The sequence below is a fragment of the Mustela putorius genome, unplaced genomic scaffold (assembly GCF_011764305.1).
Source record: "Mustela putorius furo isolate JIRA1106 unplaced genomic scaffold, ASM1176430v1.1 tig00003869_pilon_pilon_pilon, whole genome shotgun sequence".
In the NCBI taxonomy this organism is placed as follows: domain Eukaryota; kingdom Metazoa; phylum Chordata; class Mammalia; order Carnivora; family Mustelidae; genus Mustela; species Mustela putorius.
Window position 1 is genome coordinate 20,629,882 of NW_025422021.1, and position 19,296 is coordinate 20,649,177.

Consider the following 19,296-nt stretch of genomic DNA (forward strand, 5'->3'; position numbering starts at 1 on the left):
CGTCCCAACACAGCCTCTTCCTCTGACCTTTCTGAATACATCTAACCCTGTATAATCACTCTGGCTCCTCCTGACCTCTCTCCCTTTTTACTCTCCCTGCACTCTCCTTCACCAAAGATTGGCAACACTATTACACTTTGCTACCTGGTTATGCATGTGGATTGCACTTGACAGCTGTAACTGATGCCAGCCCACTCAGACCTGAATCACCTACTTTGAATATATTCCCATAGCACACAATGTACTTCTGAGGTCACAGGAGAAATACTTCATGATTAAAGTCTCTACAGTCAGTATGATAATGGCATCCCTTTTCTGCATGTTTTCAGGCAGAGATGCTAACTTCTACGTCTAATGATGTGCTATTGACTCAGTACCCATACTGGAAAGTCTCACATTCTCTCAGCCTCACCTCTTATTCCAGCTGCCTCTGTAGTAGCCAACCCTGCACAGGCTGCCCTAGCTGGGGCAATCTGACAGCACCTCACCTCTAGTCATGCCATACCTCTGTTGCTGTCTTCCCCTGGGCCTCTTAGATGCCAAGGCATAGGACCACGCTTAAAGCTCACCATTCCCTAAGAAATGTGCAGAGAAGTTAATAACGCTAGAATCAGCTTGCCCAGCAGGAATGGTAAACCTATAGGTAAATGCTTTCCTCTTTTCCTCAGGACAGACAGTTCTGAGGCCTTCGGAGGCTCCTGAAGGACTGAACACATGTTGCTACTGCAGTGGCCAAAGCAGTGGCTTTCCCTTCTTCCCTATTTCACTCTGGTCTTCAATCCCATTTCCTGCTAGGGATCTCATCCTAGGTTGTGCTTTCTGGGGAACCAGGTTAAAATAGTGCATTCACCTGGTTGAGCTGCCATAAGAATATACCATACCTTGGGTGGTGTAAACAAGAGAAATTTATTTCTCACAGTTCTGGAGGCTATAAAGTCCAAGATCAAGGTGCAAAGTTCAAGTTTCTGATGAGGGTTCTCTTCTTGGCCCTCATATGGTCAGTCACCTTCTTGCTGTCTCCTCATGTGGCCACTGATCCTATCTAGGACCCTACCTTTAAGACTCCATTAAATGTAATTAACTCTTAAAAGCCCTATCTCCGAATACAATCATGAAATTTAGAGGTTTGGGTCTTCAACATATGAACTGGGGGAGGAGGATGTAATTCAGTCTAGGGCAGACACTGTTAACTCAGAAATGTCGGTTTGATCTTAGCCAATAAGCATCCGAGAAAGATCCTTTGAGATCCCTTCCTCTTCTCCTTCTCTTCTCCTTCTCCTTCTCCTTCTCCTCCTCCTTCTTCTTCTTCTTCTTCTTCTTCTTCTTCTTCTTCTTCTTCTCCTCCTCCTCCTCCTCCTCCTCCTGCTTCTTCTTCTTCTTCTTCTTCTTCTTCTTCTTCTTCTTCTTCTTCTTCTTCTTCTTCTTCTTCTTCCTCTTCTTCTTCTTCTTTTTTAAGCTCCCTTCCCCCCTCTCATGTCTTAATGACTCTTTAGGAAAGGTCTTATGTCAGCTTGTTCTCGTGAATATTAAATGTTTCTAGTGTTCGGCTGGTGATTTATGGGAAAGTGGAGAGGAAACAAACCATGAGAGACTGTGGACTCTGAGAAACAAACTCAGGGTTTTGGAGGGGAGTGGGGGGCGGTGAGCCTGGAGATGGGTATTATGGAGGGCACATATTACATGGAACATTGGGTGTGGTGCATAAACAATGAATGCTGGATCACTGAAAAGGTATAAAATAAAATAAAAAGGGGGAAAAAAGACTACAGTTAGAAGAACTATGTTCTAGTCTTTTCCTACTTAACTCGTTTAGGGAGTAAGTTTTACTAGACCTAGAGCAAATGATTTTGCCTTTCCCCACCGCTTTTCTCAGCTATTAAGTGGGATAACAGCTATAATGTGGGTTAACCCAGCTATTTTGCTGGGTTGGGGATCCCAGGAGATGGAAAGTGGGGAGACGGCATTTAAAAAAGAAAAGGAGCTCAACTAATGGAAGAACGTTGGGGTACTTTGAGGGAGGATCCTGGTGCACCCCACGAATCTCCATGGTCCACCTTCCAGAGGAGGGGAGGTCCGGAGTACTCCCAAAGCGCCTGGGTTCAGAGAGTAGCTTGGTTTACTCTAAACTGCTTGCTGCCAGCCCTGCAGTGTTTACCAGAATCCGGGTGGTTTGCGAACCCAGATGTCAGACTTCTGTCCCAGAGATTCTCAACTTGCTCGCCCCCAACTCCTGTCGGCCTCCCCCAGGAAGGAGAGAGGGGACAGGAAGCGGGAGGAGCTTGCAACGGGCAACTCCTCTCACCCCTCCTCTCTCCCCACCCCTAAGTCAGGAATTTCTGGGACGGGCTGATGGTCCACCGCCTCTTCCCCCTCCTTCTCCAAGCTGGAGTGAGTAGGGCTGGGGAAAAAACTCCGCAACTTCCCGGTCTCCAGCCCAGAGCCCCGAGTGTCCGCACACTGTGGCGACAGGGACGACAGAGTGGGCCTGCGGGAGGCTGAGGTGGCGAGTTCCAGGGAGGCGTGGATCACCGAGCGGGCTGCGGTCCCGCCTCCAGCGCCGCGCCCCGGCGCTCGGGCTTTGGCGCTGGCTCCCCTCAACCATCACCCTGGGCGCCCGGCGAGCCCAGTGGTTAGCGATGCTGCTGCTGCGGTCGCTACCTCTGCTGCCTCTGCTGCTTCTGCTGGGGGCACCAGGGAGCTTCGCCGAGGGCGCGGTGACCGCGCTTACCCGAGAGTCCGTCCCGTGGCAGGGTGAGTGTCCCCCGGGCCAAAGAAATCAGACGCGCACAGCGGGGGCGGAGGTGGTTAGGCAGAGAAGGAAGGGGTGAAACTGGGGGGCAGGAAGGGGTGAGAAGCTAAGGCGACTGTATTTATACAGTGGCCGCGTCTCCTTAGTCCCGAGAAGGCCGGCGGATGGGCCAGTCCTGCACCCGGAATGGCATTGCATCCCACTCTTCCTGGCCCGCATTCTACTCCTCCAGCCCCGCATCCTCCAGGCATCCGCGGGCAGCGGGGCAACAGGCCGGGCCTGGGCTTGAAGGCAAAACTTGACTAAGCTCTGGCCCGGGACCATCGCAAAATGACATTTCAAAATGATCATCTCTCAGATAAATGATGGCCAAAAAAGATGTCCCATTTTGTCCGCTCCCAAAGCAAACCTGGATGTGTGCCGCCACTTGCCCAGTGGCCCCGAGCCAGGCTTCCATCCTTCTGCTTCTTCAGGAAAGAACACCTAATCTTTTCTGTTAATACCTTGCAGACCAAATGGGGGCGTGGAGCCTCTGTAGGCCATGAACTGTGCAAACTGAAGCCAATCATCTTCTGCCTCTTACTTTCTCTCCTAAGACAAGTGGGTGTGGGATACCCAGAGGCCCACCGAGGAGTACACGAGATCGTTCCTAAGGCATCTGGCATGCCTGTGAGCCAGAGTTCCTTCAAAGTCACCCCCCCAGCCCACGTGCACAGCTGGATCAAGTCACCAAACAGTTACTCAGCACCCAGTACCCAGAAGACCCACGAAAGCTCTGTAGTCATGAGGGGAGGGTATCCTGCGGGGCCCACAGCCGAGAATAACTACCTGCATGTTGCCTCTAAGGCAGAGAGGCCGGTGTCCCAAAGTGGAAGCCTCTCTGCGAGGAGGAGGGAGGCAGGGGTAAATAAACCAGCAGGAGTCTCCAGGCAGCCTCTGTCCTCCTCCACCTTTGGGAATGAGTTTGGAAAGAACAGGTAAAACAAGGTGTGATCCATGCCTGAGTTCATTGTTCTTTCTTTCTTTCTTTCTTTTTTTTTTTTTTTTTTTCCTTTTCAACATACTCTGCCTACAACTTTGAGGTAATCTTTTCTGGACTGTATTCCCTAGCACTCCCACAAGGCTTTATCAGGGACAGGTTGAGTAATTCCTGCTCTAAAATGGCCGAAGATCAAAGACCTCCTAACCTTCTTGGTAAATTCAGTGAAGATGGTCCTGTGGGGACCATCTTGAGTGTCACTTGAGTGTGTGACACTTGAGTGTCACAGTCAGTTAAGCATCTCCCTTCAGCTCCAGGTCGTGGTCCCAGGGTTCTGGGATAGAGCCCCACATGGGGCTATCCCCTGCTCAGAGAGGACCCTGCTTCTGCCTCTCCCTCTGTCTGTTGCTCCCCTTGCTTGTGCTCTCCCCCTCTCTCTCTGTCAAATAAATAAATAAAATCTTGAGAGAAAGAAAGAAAGAAAGGGAAAGAAAAGAAAAAAGGAAAGGAAAGGAGGGTCTTATGGATGTACATCTGACCCCCTGGTAGGATCCATCTCCACTAAGAGTTTACCATACAGTGCTTACTCCTTTATATTTCAAAATGTGCCTGAGCACTAGCTATCTAGAACAGGGCAGCAGTCTGTAGGACAGAAGCTGTACCCAAGCCACACAGAGAAAATGCACCAGTGAGCCTCTGAGCCAGAGTTAGCACTAAGGAGCTAATCCTTAATATATGTAGCAGCAGACCCAAATCCTGGCCTGAGATAGTTTCTAATCAGTGCCTTCATCTTAGTGGTCAAGGGCAAACCATCTGCTACCTCCTGTACATTCCAAGTGACAGTTTGCAAATCTGAAAATCTGACATAGTTGGCAGAGAGATTAGTCAGGTATGAAAATGGTGTTATTGGTATTCCCTGAAAGTGTGGCATTGGAGACTGTGTGACACTGAATGTGCCAGTCCTTGCACAGGCTCCCTTCCCTGACTTCAATCACCCACATCAGTAAAAATTTTAAGTATAATCTAGATGGGTTTCTAGTATAATATAGAAATTGGGTTTTTCCTGTCTATACCAAGATGGAAAAAACAAATCTTAGCATTGGAAGGGAGCTGAGACAGCCATCATCTGAGTTGTTTCATCTGTATTATTGATTGAATTGATATGAATTACAAGCATCCCAGTCTTGGGAGGCAGCTGATGGATGCTCTTGTGCTGACTTTTCATTTACCAATAATTTTTGTGTCCAAAAGTCTATAGATACAGTGTCATATAATAGTCAAGTTCATGGTCTCTGAGCCAGACTGTATGGGTCCAAATCCTGTCTCTACCATGTACCAGCAATGTCACCTTGGACAAGTTACTTCACCTCTCTGTGCCTCAGTTTCTTCATATATAAAAATGGGGGAAATAATAGTACTTCCTCAAGTGTTGTCCTTTCATTTCAGTATCCCCACAGCACCATCTTTCTCTGGTCCGTCCAGACCATTCTGACAGGTTGACAGTCCTTTACCAATCATATACTGCCCTGTGCACAGCACTGTACTTCTGCACGTCTTCTGCTTGTATCCCACCTCTCGTGGGCTATCACACAGGCCTCGCTGTGATTCTGGAAACTGAGCTCTTCTAACAAGTGCTGCAACTTGGTAACTTCACTCACTTAAGGATGCCAGCACTGGGAGGGCAAGTGGGAGAATGAAGATGGGAGTGGGCACTCTGGGGAAAGGTGGACATAGTCTCAGTAGAAGTTGCTAAAGGAAATGATCGGAGACAATAAAAGAATTTTAAAGCTGTACTGAGAGCTGAAAATGATGTGAAATGGCCTCAACCAGCCAATAATAGAGACTTTCCTCAGCAGTACTTATCTCCCCAGGGGCAGGACTGGACGGAGACTGGGGCTGTCTTAGTCCTTCAAGACAGTCAAGGTAGGCTTTTCTGAATGAACAGTGACCAAGGAGGTTGGGGTGCTGATAAGCTGATAAGGTAAAGGTGTACGACCATGGAGACTGTCTAGAAGAAGACTGAACTAGGGTAAAGGGGTAGGGTCATCTCTTAAAATCCTGTGCCAATAGGAAGAGAGGTGAGGAGCTGAAGGCTTCAGTTGTTCATTCACTATCTGTTGAGTACTGTGTGCCTTGTCTCCCTTCTAGGATTGGATTCACCCACAAGTAATCCCTGAGACATGTATTTATTTCGATGCAAGTAGTTTGTTTGGGAGATGACTGTAGAAGACACAATGAAGGAGTGAGGAAATGAGAAGGGCTCAGTTTCACAGGAGCCCTTCTCAGTGACTGTGGAGAATGCAGTGGACCCACTGAGGGCAGGAAACAGAGGTATTCATCCACCAACTCCCATTCCTTCCTAATGCAGGGTCCCTCCTGGGGCACCAATCTCCTGGTCTCTGGCCTGCATGGAGCACTGTCAGGCAAGAAGACACAGAGAATCAGTCAGAAAGTATGAGAACTCTCTCAAGTAAATGACCTCTAGGGTGACAGTATGGATAACCAATGGAATCTGCTACTCACTCCCAGATTGGGGAGATATAAATATGAGCGGGATATGTCCTCAAGAGGCTGAGAGTCCAGAAACAGATAAAGAAACACAAAAAAATTACAAAACAGTGCAGAAGACGTTACGATAACAGGGAATGAGCAAAGTTCTTAAGTAGGGACTTAAGTACGGACTGACCTGAGGGGCTGTGGACTACAAAAGGGCATTTATTTTCCCAAAAAATAAGTAGGTAGTTGCCACACAGGCAACTTTCCTCCAGAAAGCACAGAATGTGTGCAAAGGCACAGAATCATGTATTAGGTAGTATGTCTGAAAGTTCTAGTCTAAGCTCTTTTGGATGAAAGAGAGATGTCCCATGGGAGGTCACTCAGGCAAGCACTAGACTGGGTATCAGGGCACTAAGATCTGAAGAGGGACCCAAGGACAGGCTCTCCTGTGAGGCCAAGCCTCCTGGGAACTGAGAACTGGCCACTGAGACTGCTTGCTGGTTCCTATTTGGTTCTCTTTCTCTAGACTGGTTTCTTTTGCTTCAACTTGCAGGCTCTTTCATGTGTAGCCCCCATAGCTTCCTTGGAGGAGTTGCCTAATTTCCTAAGAGAGGAGTCTGGCCACCTTTGTCGTAGCATGCTGGCCAGTCCCTGCACTCTGCCCTTGAATTAGAGGCCTTCCCGTGGCTGGTAGGCTGTGACTGTGGTGTGAGATACATACACGGATCTGCTCCATCAGAGGCTGTGATGGAGTAAATCCCCAGAAGAGGGTTTGTGGCAGGACAAGAAGTTGTGACAGATCTATATTTGGATGCATGCAAGAGATGAGGAAACGAAGAGTTTGGTTAAAGGAACTCTGCTTAAGGAAAGTAAATTCTGGTGGTATGAATTGAGTATTGCTGAGAAGAACCTCATGAGTTCAGACAAAAGGGAACCAGAACACACTTTTAAGTTTAGGAATGCCACGGCTGGTTTGGGACTTGAAGAGGGTAGTTATGGAAGGCAGCAAAGAGCCCCTGTGAGAGATTAAATCGACTGCTCATGAAGAAAGACATTGATGCCCTGAGCTAAGTCATTCATAGCAGGAATACTGAGAAGCAGAAGGTTTGGACTCAAGAAATATAGGTTAAAAAAGAAGAAAATTAAAAATAATAAACAGTGAGAGACATGGGAGAAAGGCAGAACAGAAGGGGCAGTGGTTATACAATAGAAATAACAAGTTTTGGAGGTGGATCCTTTCTTGGCAGTGACCAGGTAGAAGGTGTGGTTGTAGGTGTGGTCACTGAAGTGGAGGAACAGGTGGAAGAAGGTCCTTGGAGCAGAGGAAGTTGAGGAACACAGCATCCACAGCAATACAGACATAACTTGTGTAAAACAAAAGTTTCATTTTAAAAATACCATTGCGTCATGCAATGTGCTGCTACTCGTCTACTCTGTTCCATTCTACTTCCTTTGATAATTGATGCATTGATAATCATGACCCTTTCATGAGCCATGACCCATGGTGGGCCAGAGTGTTAGGGCATCCGTGCAGAAGTTAAAGGCTTTGAGGTGGAGAGGAGAACTGCGAGCCTGCTGGCATCAAAGTCACAACGAATGTGAGGAAGAGGTCAGGTCACCCCAGTGTTGAGGAAGGGAAGACTGTGTGTCATGGTGGAGAAGTTTCTGACAGAGGGTGATGAGAGCCACCATCTGGAGGCAGCAGTGGGGAGACGTGGTGACCCTGAGATTTTCCCTTAGCTTCCATTTCTGATACAACAGTAACGATGGCTCCCTTGACTGCTCCTCATAGTACCTAACATTTGAAGAATGATTACTCACATACATTAACACACTAAACCTTCACCACAGTGAGGTAGATACTATTACTACATACCCTTCTTTATGGATGAAAAAGGTTAAAGAGCTTGCACCAATAGGAACTTGAAAAATGGGAATCTGAATCAGGCACTCAAGCACTAATGCAAAAGACACCCCCCCCCCATAGCCTTGTGAGCTCATTAAATAGTTCATTCTGTATCTTGTTGTTTGATGGGAGCACATGATTTGATTCTGTGACAGGAGGAACAGAAAGCCAGCCTCTTGTTTTCTGCAGTTCCTCCTTTTCCAAACCAGTATATCTACATGTAAGAGTGAATATTTTCATAAAGCAGAAAAGCTATTGATTTTTTTAAAAAACATTGTAGGCAATTCCTACACTCCTGGGCAATGAGCCATTCTCCTAATCTAGAGATGTAGAATTTAAGTAAAAGCCTGATCAGATACTGGTTTAGCTGTCCTGCTCAGCTATCAATCACTCCCACCACCCGATTCTGTTTCTCCTGACTTCACCATCACCTCTCAGAACCTCTTCCACTTCAAACTTTTCTCATTCCAGCTTCTCTGGCTGGCTGTTCTCCTCATGAGCCTTTAAGAGTCATCATAGACTTCCAGTTTTCCTGGTGCTATACTTCTTCTCATTCAGCTTCTAACTCTTCCTATTGTTGGTTGGTAGAGTAACTGATACCACACAGTGAAGGTTCCAAGCCAATGACCAGAACAGTGGAGTCAAACTAAGGGCTCAGATGTCCCCTCATTTCCCTTTTCTTGACTTAAGAATTTGCTTATTTATATCTGGCTTTCTGAAGAAATGATTCCTTTGCTTTGCCTCTTCTAAACTCATCCCTGTGTGATGAATTCTCATATGATCTATCAAAGTAATATAATTGAGATATTCATAGACCCTTGCCTCCACTTTCTTTTAGAAATTATCCTTGAAAGCCTTTTAGGAGATGTTCCAATACAAAGCTAAGAACATAAATTATATATTTTTTAATTATTCATAGTTAAAGGAAATATAGTTCATAAAAGAAACAAAAGAATGCCTTATAAACACTGTATTAAGTCATTCAGGGGAAAAAATTTAATAAAAGGTTACTCAAGAAAAAGGGAGGAATATTATTACAATTTCTGTAAATTGGTTCTGTGATACAGAGCTAAACAAAACAAATAAGAGGTTTCTGCTTTCATGTGTGGCCACATGATTTTTTAATTTATAAAATTCTTAGAATACTACGGTGCCAAAGAAATATGCTACCACGCTAAGTGAAATAAGTCAGTCAGGGAAAGACAAATACCGTATGATTTCATTCATATGTGGAATTTAGGAAACAAAACAAATGAATAAAGGGTGGGGGAGAACAAGACAAACAAACAAAAGAAGAAACTGATGGTTACCAGGGGGAGGTAGGTGGGAAGTGGGTGAAATTGGTGATGGGGATTAAGGAGCGCTCTGCTTGTGATGAGCCCTGGGTGATGTATGGAAATGTTGAATCACTAAATTGTACCTCTGAATCTAATAGTACACTGTGTGTTAACTCACTGGAATTTAAATGAAACCTTGATTTAAAAAAAAGTAAATGTCTAACTTAAAAATATATTCAGCCTCCCAGATAATAAAAAATGCAAAAAAAGAAAAGTTTGTTAGCATAAAAAAATACGCTTGTAAGAAGTTTTACTATTTCTGGCTTTTGGCTTTCTGCTCTTGAGAATTTTCCTTTTCACTTATGAAAATATAAGAGGAAATTCAAAGTGGTTGTCCAACGAAAAGCACTGTTGTCTTATTTGGCACTATCCGTGTTCAACATTAAGATCTGCTTTTCTTTTATTAAAATTTATAGAGTGATCATAGTGACTGTGGTCATCCTTTTCATGATCCTATGAAGCCAGTGCTATTACTATACCCATTGTGCAGATGGAGAAACCAAGGCAGTTACTGTTCAGCTTCAAGCAGTTCTGCCATAAAAGCAGTGTGCTCTGTTTTTTGCCAAAGTTCTTCTGTAGTGGTAGATTTGTTTAGGTAAGAACAGGGTGGGCTCATGGGCATGTGGCCAATGAAGACACACACAGAGTGCTGTCCTCAGCAGGGCATTGCACTTGGTGTTTAATGTTCTGTGGTTTAAGAGTCTTGTAATCCTTAATAATTTTAATCTCTGAATTTGTGCTTTAGGCATGAAAGCTCATGGGACAACAGAGCATGAGCCGGAAGCTAGAAGCCTCAGCTCAAGCTCAGTCCCACTTGTGTCACATCCACTGACGTACCTCCCCCCCCCCCAGATCCCCTGGATGGGTTCTAAGCCGCTGCCTCCCCACTCCTACCCTCCATCTACTGTGCCAACAGACTGTGTTCAGGTTGGGAGACAGGAGGACTGGGGTCTGCTAGTGGAAGGCCAGTGGCATCTCAGGGAGGAGCAAGGCCCTGGCTATCCCCGCTAGCCTGACAGCAGCAGGCGTATTGCAGCAGAGGCTGCAATCCCTTGTAGGCTCACAGGAAGTGGAGATTGACTTGACTTCCCTACCCCAGGCAGGACACCACATTTTTATCTTACTTTGGGTAGCCAGCAAAGAAGGTAGCCAACCTGATCAGAAGCATGGGGACTCAAAATTTGTAGGCTGAATTTCTAAACCCCATTACTTCAGAATGAGACCTTATTTGGAGATAGGGCCTTTATGGAGGTAATTAAGTTAAAATTAGGTGATTAGGGTAGACTATTTATATGACTGGTGTCCTTACAAGAAGGGGAAATTGGGACACAGAAATAAGCATCTAGAGTAGATGAAATGAAGGGGCACAGGGAGAAGACACCCATCCACAAGCCAAGGAAGGAGCCTGGAACAGAGCCTTCTCTCACAGGCTCAGATGGGGCCAATCCTGTTGACACCTTGATTATTTAATTCTAGTCTCCAAATCGGGGGCGCCAATACATTTCTATGAAGTCATTCAGTTCGTGGTACTTTGTTATTGCAGCCCTAGCAAACTAGTCAGGGTCTAACACTCCCTCTACCATTGGAAGTTGTTTTTGTGTTTGTGTTAATTTCTATCTTCCAGTTAAGTAAATGTATATTTTTCTGAAATGGGTATATTCTTTTTTTTTTTTTAAGATTTTATGAATTTATTTGACAGATAGAGATCACAAGTAGACAGAGGGGCAGGTGGGGAGGGGGGCGGGAAGCAGGCTCCCTGCTGAGCAGAGAGTCTGATGCAGGGCTCCGCCCCAGGACCCTGGGATCATGACCTGAGCCGAAGGCAGAGGCCTTAACCCACTGAGCCACCCAGGTGCCCCATAAAGTAACTAAGGTAGATGAGCTCGAGTAAATACTTTTGTATTCAACAATGTCACATCCTTTCCTGGGTTGTTTTAGTTGTTGGTGGAGTTGTCCTCTGTTTCTGTTTGTTTTGGTGACCCAGTCTCTGAATCATATCCCCAGGGCTTCAACGGGCATGCATTTGTGAGGGAAGTTTAACTATGTTCTGTCTTACTGTGTCTTGCTGTAACTTGCTCTTTGTAGCGAGGCTTCCTGGGGACTGAGATGGCATATTTTCAACAGTCTATAAGACGATAACAGAGCTGCTATGAATAATGATTTTTATACCAACAATGTCTACTAGGTACTTTCAAGTTAAAGGCAAAATGATGGAGGGACAGACTAAAAGCTAAAGGAAGAGGAAGGTTTTCAACTCAGTTTAAGAATTCACTGGTAAGATACAGAGAGATAAAGCGAAGAACTTCAGAAGAGATGAGATTTTCTGCAAGGATCAGGCGCTGCTAAATGAGGATGGGGGAGAGGAAGGGACAGGAGGGGATGTGAGTAAGCAGAGAGTGGCAAGGACAGTCTAAAAGGGTTAACCTACTTCACACAGGGGTTGGTAACAGGCAATTTGAATCCCCACAAAACTGGGGCCAGTGGAGCTGATTAGCTGGGTTTCATGTTTCCCTCATGTGAGAAGGAGTATTGTATGCCCCCCGTGGAACTGGGAGTGGCGATTTGGGAAGATTAGAGAGAAAAGGGGAGAGAACACATAAAAGGATTTAGCAAGAGGGATCCCCTGGGCCTGTGGAGGTGATGATTATCCAGGTTCAGAAGCTGTAGGAAAATAAAGCAAGCTCAAAATCAAGGACAGTGCTAGGGCAGATGAAGAAACGGAAGTTCTGCAGAAGGATAAGGGAATATTTTAAAATGTAATTTACCCTTAGTTGATTAATAGAAGGCAATTGAGAGGCAGCCACAGGCTCTGTTAGGTGCTGTCAGATTAAGAGACAAACACCAAATCTCAGATGCATTTGGGGTAAAATGCAAATATTCATGCAGAGAGGGCCAGGAGGGACAGGCACACTTTCCACTTTGTTCTGCAGGACTGTTCTTTCACGTACAATGCACATGCTGCAAGCATCAGAAATTCCTTGCTTATTGGCTTGGAAAGTCATATTAAGAATCCAGATTTTCTGCATCATTCAGCCATGAACAGAACTTGATTCAGCAGTTTACAACATCCTTTCCTGCTACAGAGTAATCTAAGTAAGGAACACAATCAGATCGGAATCCACCATTCACTGGATAGGACAAACCCAAATTTGTGTAGCTAGAAAAGGTCAATACATCTCAAGAGAGATGCCGCTCACCTTCAGATTGGTTGCAGGGGAGAAATGCCCTCTCCCCCCACACCTTCTGGAAACTTCCAATGCCCAACTGAGATACAGTAGTCTCCCTTTTTTCACAGGGTATACATTCCAAGACCCCCAGTAGATGCTTGAAACCACAGATGGTACCAAACCCCATACATACTGTGGCTTTTCCTATATATACATATTTATTATAAAGTTTAATTTATAAATTAGAGACAGTAAGAGATCAACCACAGTAACTAATAATGAAATAAAATAACTAACAATATACTGTAATAAAAATTATGTGAATGTGGGCTGTCTCTCAAAACACCTCATTGTACTATACTCACCCTTCTTTTGCTAATGTGAGATAATAAGATATCTATGTGATGAGATGAAGTGAGGTGAAAGCCATAGGTATTAGAACATAGTATTAGGATACCTGTGACCTTCTGGTGACATATCAGAAGAAAGATCTCTGCATGACCATGGTTGACCTCGGGTAAACTGAAACAGCTGAAAGCAAAATGGAAGCTAAGGGTGGGGGAGGGACTACTGTACCGTCAGAACAGAAAGGAACCTAACTGATTCGAGAGATGCTGTAGGGCAGAGAGTGCCTGAGCACCAGCTGTGTGGGTGGGTAGAGGAGAAGAGCTTTAAATCCTGGGAAATGGGGTGGGAGATTGAAACGGGATTGTATTTGGCAAGCTGTGGCTTCCTAATAGCTTTCTTCAGCATTGCACTTGATGTGAACTGTGTGTGTGAACTTTTCCTTCCACTTCCCTTAACGTGGAGGAGCGCAGAGGCTGACTTTTTATGTGTAGTTGGATTACATGGCCACCATCATAATGGCATTCACTGAATATCAGAAAGCCCTTTGCTTGCCTAAAATCCACCATAAAAAGAGCATTTCTTTAGGAATTGTTTTATTGCTTGTTTCAAGTGGTTTTTTGTGTGAAAAGTACAGAAACCTCAACGAAGTCTTAGTGCTTCAAACTTTTTTTTTTAATTTTATTTATTTATCAGAGAGAGAGAGAGGGGGAGAGAGTGAGCACAGGCAGACAGAATGGCAGGCAGAGGCAGAGGGAGAAGCAGGCTCCCGGCTGAGCTAGGAGCCCGATGTGGGACTCAATCCCAATCCCAGGACGCTAGGATCATGACCTGAGCCGAAGGCAGCTGCTTAACCAACTGAGCCACCCAGGCGTCCCAAGTCTTAGTGCTTCAAACCTTACCTTATTCACTCACCACTTCAAACCTCCATCCATTTCTAAGAGAAGAAGTGTTTAAAGCAGAAGGAGGCACCCACGTCAGGTGGGGGTGATCCGAAGGGGTGCTGAAAGTGAAATGTCCTACAGGCACCTCCAGTCAGCAACGTTTAAACAGATGGATCGGACTGTAATAGTAGCCCCAGCCTTTAGACTCCAACCTTTTGGGTATCATAGGAATTGGCAGGCATTTACCAGCCAAATGAACGCTGAAACTAGAGAACAAGTCATTGCAACTACCTTTTCCAGAAGCCTTGTATTCTGTATATCACTAAATCTTATCTCCTTTTCCCCCTTTGAATTCTCTTTCCAGTGATTGGAGTCTCACCATTCCCTCCTTTCCTTTCTCACCACAACCAGCTGAATTGAGGCCTTCTGTCCCCTTGCTGGATCATAGCAATAGTCCCCAGACCATGCTCCAGCTCCAGTGGTGGACTGTCTCATCCCATCTAAAGGAGGACTCCGCCAGGCCAGGAACTTGGACGTTTGTCTCACACTTATATTCTTAGCACCTAAAACACTGCTTGGCACACAGTAAGTGCTCAATAAAGGCTTTTGTTGAGTGATTCACCATGCCAATTCATCTTCACCATGACCTCAGTCATGCTTTCTCTTATTCTTTCTCATTGGAAGAATAGGAGACAAATTTTTGAATAAAATTCAACTTCTTCATAAAATGACCCCAAACCATCTCTTTCTAACTTTATATTCTATAACCACCAAAGTCTTTTATATAGGTGGGCTCTCTTCACCCTGGAGCTGATTATTTTTGTCACTTCTGAGCTTTGGTGATACTCGCTCTGTCCAGAATGCCCCCTTGCCCACCTCCCCAGCCATGCACCAATAGACCTCCTCCACTATTCTGAACTCCCTCTTTCTCTCTCTCTGCAATGAAAACAGACATCTTGCTTGGCTAGTTCATCAGTGTACCTCTGTGTGTGACAAAAGTTAGGTCTCTCATAAATGACTGTTGAATGAAAATGTGTGTGCATGTGGCATGTGAGAGAGAGATTGAAAGAGAGAGATTTCTCTGATAAGCCAAATTATCCCTCCTAGCCCTGGCTTCTACCTCATTGTGCTTATTTATATCTCTGACATCAAAATATACTTCAACATTAAGTTATAATTCTTTCTGTACATTTCATGATATACTCCCAGGGTTAACATTAATTCCTTAAGGGCAAACACTATGACATACATATTCTTCTTTCTGCAGGGTTCCTAACATATACCATACTAGGGACTGAAAAAAATCTGTTTGAAATTTTAAGTCACCTACTTCAAATTGTTTGGCAACAACCTGCAGCAGTTTATTTTCTACTTTATAGGTTATAAATTAGTGTATGTAAATAAAGCTAGAACTAGACCTATATAGTCCTTACTGAGATTGTGGATACTAAACTTTGGAAACAACATGGATTTTTAAAAATGTAAAAGAATGATTCAATGAAATAACCTTTATAGTCCCCCAGCTCTAAAGTCCATGGTTCGAGTTTATGGGCAAAATTAGTCTCCAAATGGCATCATTCCTTCCAGTGATGTTCTCTGTCTCCTTCTCGGAAAGCGAGCAAAGTGAATGCATGTGCACACACTGTCCCCACTCAGAATGATCTGAGGACACTGAGGACCCATGTCCCCCTCACATATGACACTAGTTGAGGATCCAGTCAAGTGTTTTAAATTCTGGGCCATTTTCTTTTGTTTATCATCACTTGCCTCTAAGTGCTGTTTTTTTTTTTTTTAAGATTTTATTTATTTATTTGATGGACCAAGAAAGATCACAAATAGGCAGAGAGGCAGGCAGAGAGAGAGGGGGAAGCAGGCTCCCCGTTGATCCCAGGACCCTGAGATCATGACCTGAGCTGAAGGCAGAGGCTTAAACCACTGAGCCACCCAGGCGCCCCTTAAGTGCTGTTTTAAATGCAGTTATAATATTTTCTTTGGAACTGATGGAATTCCCTTCTTTTCATTAACTAGAATTCTCATGATTTCAGAAGAAATAGATATACTTTTAAGGGACAGATATTTAGGCAAGTAATTCAGCTCTCTGCTCTGGAATCCTGCACAGTGCCTAACATATGGTTAGCACTCAATGAATTCTTAGAGAATGTAGTAATATTCTATAGGTGGTCATGAAAAGATGACCTTAAACTTAAATTCCACATTTGATCCAGAAATAATTCTCCTCCCATTTCTTAGAAAACTACATGTTATCCTGTGGGGCCAAAGGATGGGTCTAAAATGATCTCCTCCTCAAAATAACCCAGAAGTAGAAAGTAGAACCGCTGTCTTCCGTGGATTCTCCCCGCCCCCACCAACAGCATAAAAGTTAGCTTATAAGTTACTTCTAGTAAATCAATCCTTTCTTTCCTCTTAAACTTATAATTATGAAAGGAAGTATAATAACATTTTACTGCAAAGAGATTTAGTAATTCTGGCAGTACTTCATTAATCACTTAATCAGTGTTCAAGCAGAACTGATGTCCTTGGCATATATAATCAATCTTGATTCCTCCCACATTTGATTTTCATCCTTTCTGAAACCTGACCATAGACACTAAGGATTGGTGGCTTTTTTTCACATTGTGTTTTTCTTACAGACAACTCATATTTGCATATAATAATAATCAGAGTATTGATACCTACATTGGGCCTCCTCATAGTCTATGTGAAAGCAATTGTTTTCTCTTCAGTGAATTTATAGAGATTAATGGTGCCAGGACCAGATTCTATTATAGTTTAATGGGAAAATGGGATTGGATCATTTTTTAGCTTCCTATGGCATAGTATTCTTTTGGAGATGGCATATTTATTGTTATTGTTAAGCCAGAACTACTTGTTTATGATACATTCTGAGGAACTTTTCCAAAGCTACATTCTGAAGGCAGCTGGGCATGAAAACATATTAACACTCCAAAAGGGAGCAGCGTGGGATTAAGTTTGTCAAATATCTTCTGCTCCAGAAGGGTATTTTTATGATCACTGGTGTAACTATGGAAGCTCCGGTTCTAGCACTCCTTTTCTCATAACATTTAAAAATTTGAACATTTAAAAATGTTATTTATTCACCCAAAATTTTAGTGACATACAATTTCCATGTTGACTGACAGACCATCCATTCACTCACCCATACACTGCTTGTCAACATCATGTGTTTTTCTCTGTCTTTTAAGAGAACTGCAGTATAGACTTCACAGGTGGATACTAGTGTAGAAGATGAACAGATTAAGACTCTTAACTCATGACTGCACATATATTTGAACAAACAGACAAGAATTTTGTTTTCTGGCTTTTGAAGCATATTTATCCTTCATAAAATTATTTCATATTAAGTCTACACACACTGTATGCTGCAAAAGCTAGAGTAAAAATGAATTTTTCTGGTAATGATAGAAGTCTTTGGAGATGCTCAACTTAGCACTCTTCAGGTGTTCAATCAGATCTACAGTTGCCTCTGCATAATAAGAGGCTTTGGGAAGCCAAAGGGATGATGGTAACAATAATAACAACATCGACTTGCTTAAGTCTTCCTATGCCAAAGTGGTGTGTGATGTGCTGTCCATGGGTTAATTTAATGGAATGCTTTTAGTATCCCTGTGAGAGCAGTATCACACATGCTCCCAGTTCAAAAGGGAAAGGGGAGTCTCACTGAGATTAAAAATTTGCCCAGAGTTCCAGACTAGTCTGCCTGATTGAGAGCCCTCAACCACTCATCTGTCTACCCATCTTAGGTGTATAAACTGAGGCCCTGGGGGCTGAGATCCAGCCAGTAAGTAGGTAGCTATATTTGAACATGTATTTGAGATAGATGCTAACCTACCAAACAATTACAGTAAAATAATTATCCTTTAGTGAAAAATTAATGAAACAGTGGGCTAGCTAGAAAGTAATTAGTAGATTACAAAAGAAATTAAGGTGGACCTTCTACTCGGTCATGAAAAAGAGAGTTGGAGAAAAGGTTAATTATCAGAATCCACATCATATTGGCAAGGGATAGATTTGATCTTGAATGACTATTACTAATAGCCATATAGACATGGTCTTCATTAGGAAAACAAATTTCCTGATCTAAATGAAATCTCCCTAAAACCATTCATTCTCTTCCCTCACCCAAGCACACACTCGCTTCTCTTTTGCTCTGATATATGATGATCAAAGCAATTTTCTGACAACTAATTCAACTCCTCAAATTATGGTTATAAGTGAGGTTATCAATTATTAAATGAGGTATAGCTTTAATTAATACATTGACAATCTTTTTTTAAACAACATCATAAGTGATTTTGGGTACTGTAAGTCAGTTGTTGGCCTGAGGAACTTTGGAAAAAAATAAAAGAACTTTTACCAAAACAAAACACAGTCCCCATGAACTGATGCACAAGGAAGCTTGTTCTGCACTGTCCCAAATCTCTATAAGACCTCCTCCTGTCACACAACACAAATTGCCCTAAGCCACAGCCATTTTAAGGAAAGCTGATAAGGTCCCTTCAGATTTTTAAAGAACGGACAGGAGGTAAAATATAAGAAGGGACCCTATCTAATGAGAGAACAAAAGAGCTCTTGAACCCGACCAGACATTCTGAGCTGAGGGACTCAGGAAACCAAGTCCTGCCAGCCTCTGCAGGTGCGACTATGTAACTACCAGCACACTTAATCAATATCAAGCATTTATTGAACTTCTATAATGTACTCACTACATTCTGGGCTTAGACTGAAGAAATTAGACAGGATTTCTACCTCCAAAACCCTATGAGAGGACAAGTTCATAATTGTATAAGAGGCGTTTTCCAGACCAGTGACTTGAGGTATAGTCCGATAGCAGACAGGTAGCTAACACCCATGGGCACCACCAGCTCTTCCACAGGAAATTCACTTAGATCTCTTCTGGCTCCAGGGGGTTAGAGGCTCATAAAAGTGTCAGAAAATCCTACTTTCTCTAGATATCTCCCTGTGGCCTATGTGGCTTGGCCACTGCCATATTGCTCTGTCATCCCCCAGGTATCTTCACATGGTGCCAGGTCTGAGGTCATGTCCTGGGCATCCATCTATTGCTGGTCCCACCCACCAAGGCTGCTCTTGTGAAGAGGCCATCCCACAGCAAATGTCCCCACTTTTTCACTCCACGTGGACCCAGCACAGAGAACAAATGTGGAGAGGCTTCTTTCCCACCAGCATTGCATCTTGTATCAAGACACAAAACCACACTTCAATTAAACCCTTTTGTTTTTCTGTAGGATTTGATGGTAGAACTTTTCATTTCAGTGACCCTTGATTCAGCTGGTAGGTTTCTAGTACTCATGCACTTGCCTGAAGAAAACCAAAGGGACACCATACCTCTGGGCACACAGTGTCCCTTCCATTTAGCCCTGGGTAATATTATCA

General features: G+C 43.8%; 1 protein-coding gene across 1 annotated transcript in view; it reads left to right on the forward strand.

Moving 5' to 3' along the window:
- Positions 1-2,335: 2,335 nt before the first annotated feature.
- PLA2R1 (phospholipase A2 receptor 1) overlaps positions 2,336-19,296 on the forward strand; it is a 113,536-nt gene continuing 96,575 nt past the window's right edge. Inside the window, exon 1 of the mRNA XM_004743922.3 lies at positions 2,336-2,751. Coding sequence (XP_004743979.1) covers positions 2,637-2,751 — 115 coding nt within the window. The 5' untranslated portion in view covers positions 2,336-2,636. The remainder of the gene's footprint in view (positions 2,752-19,296) is intronic.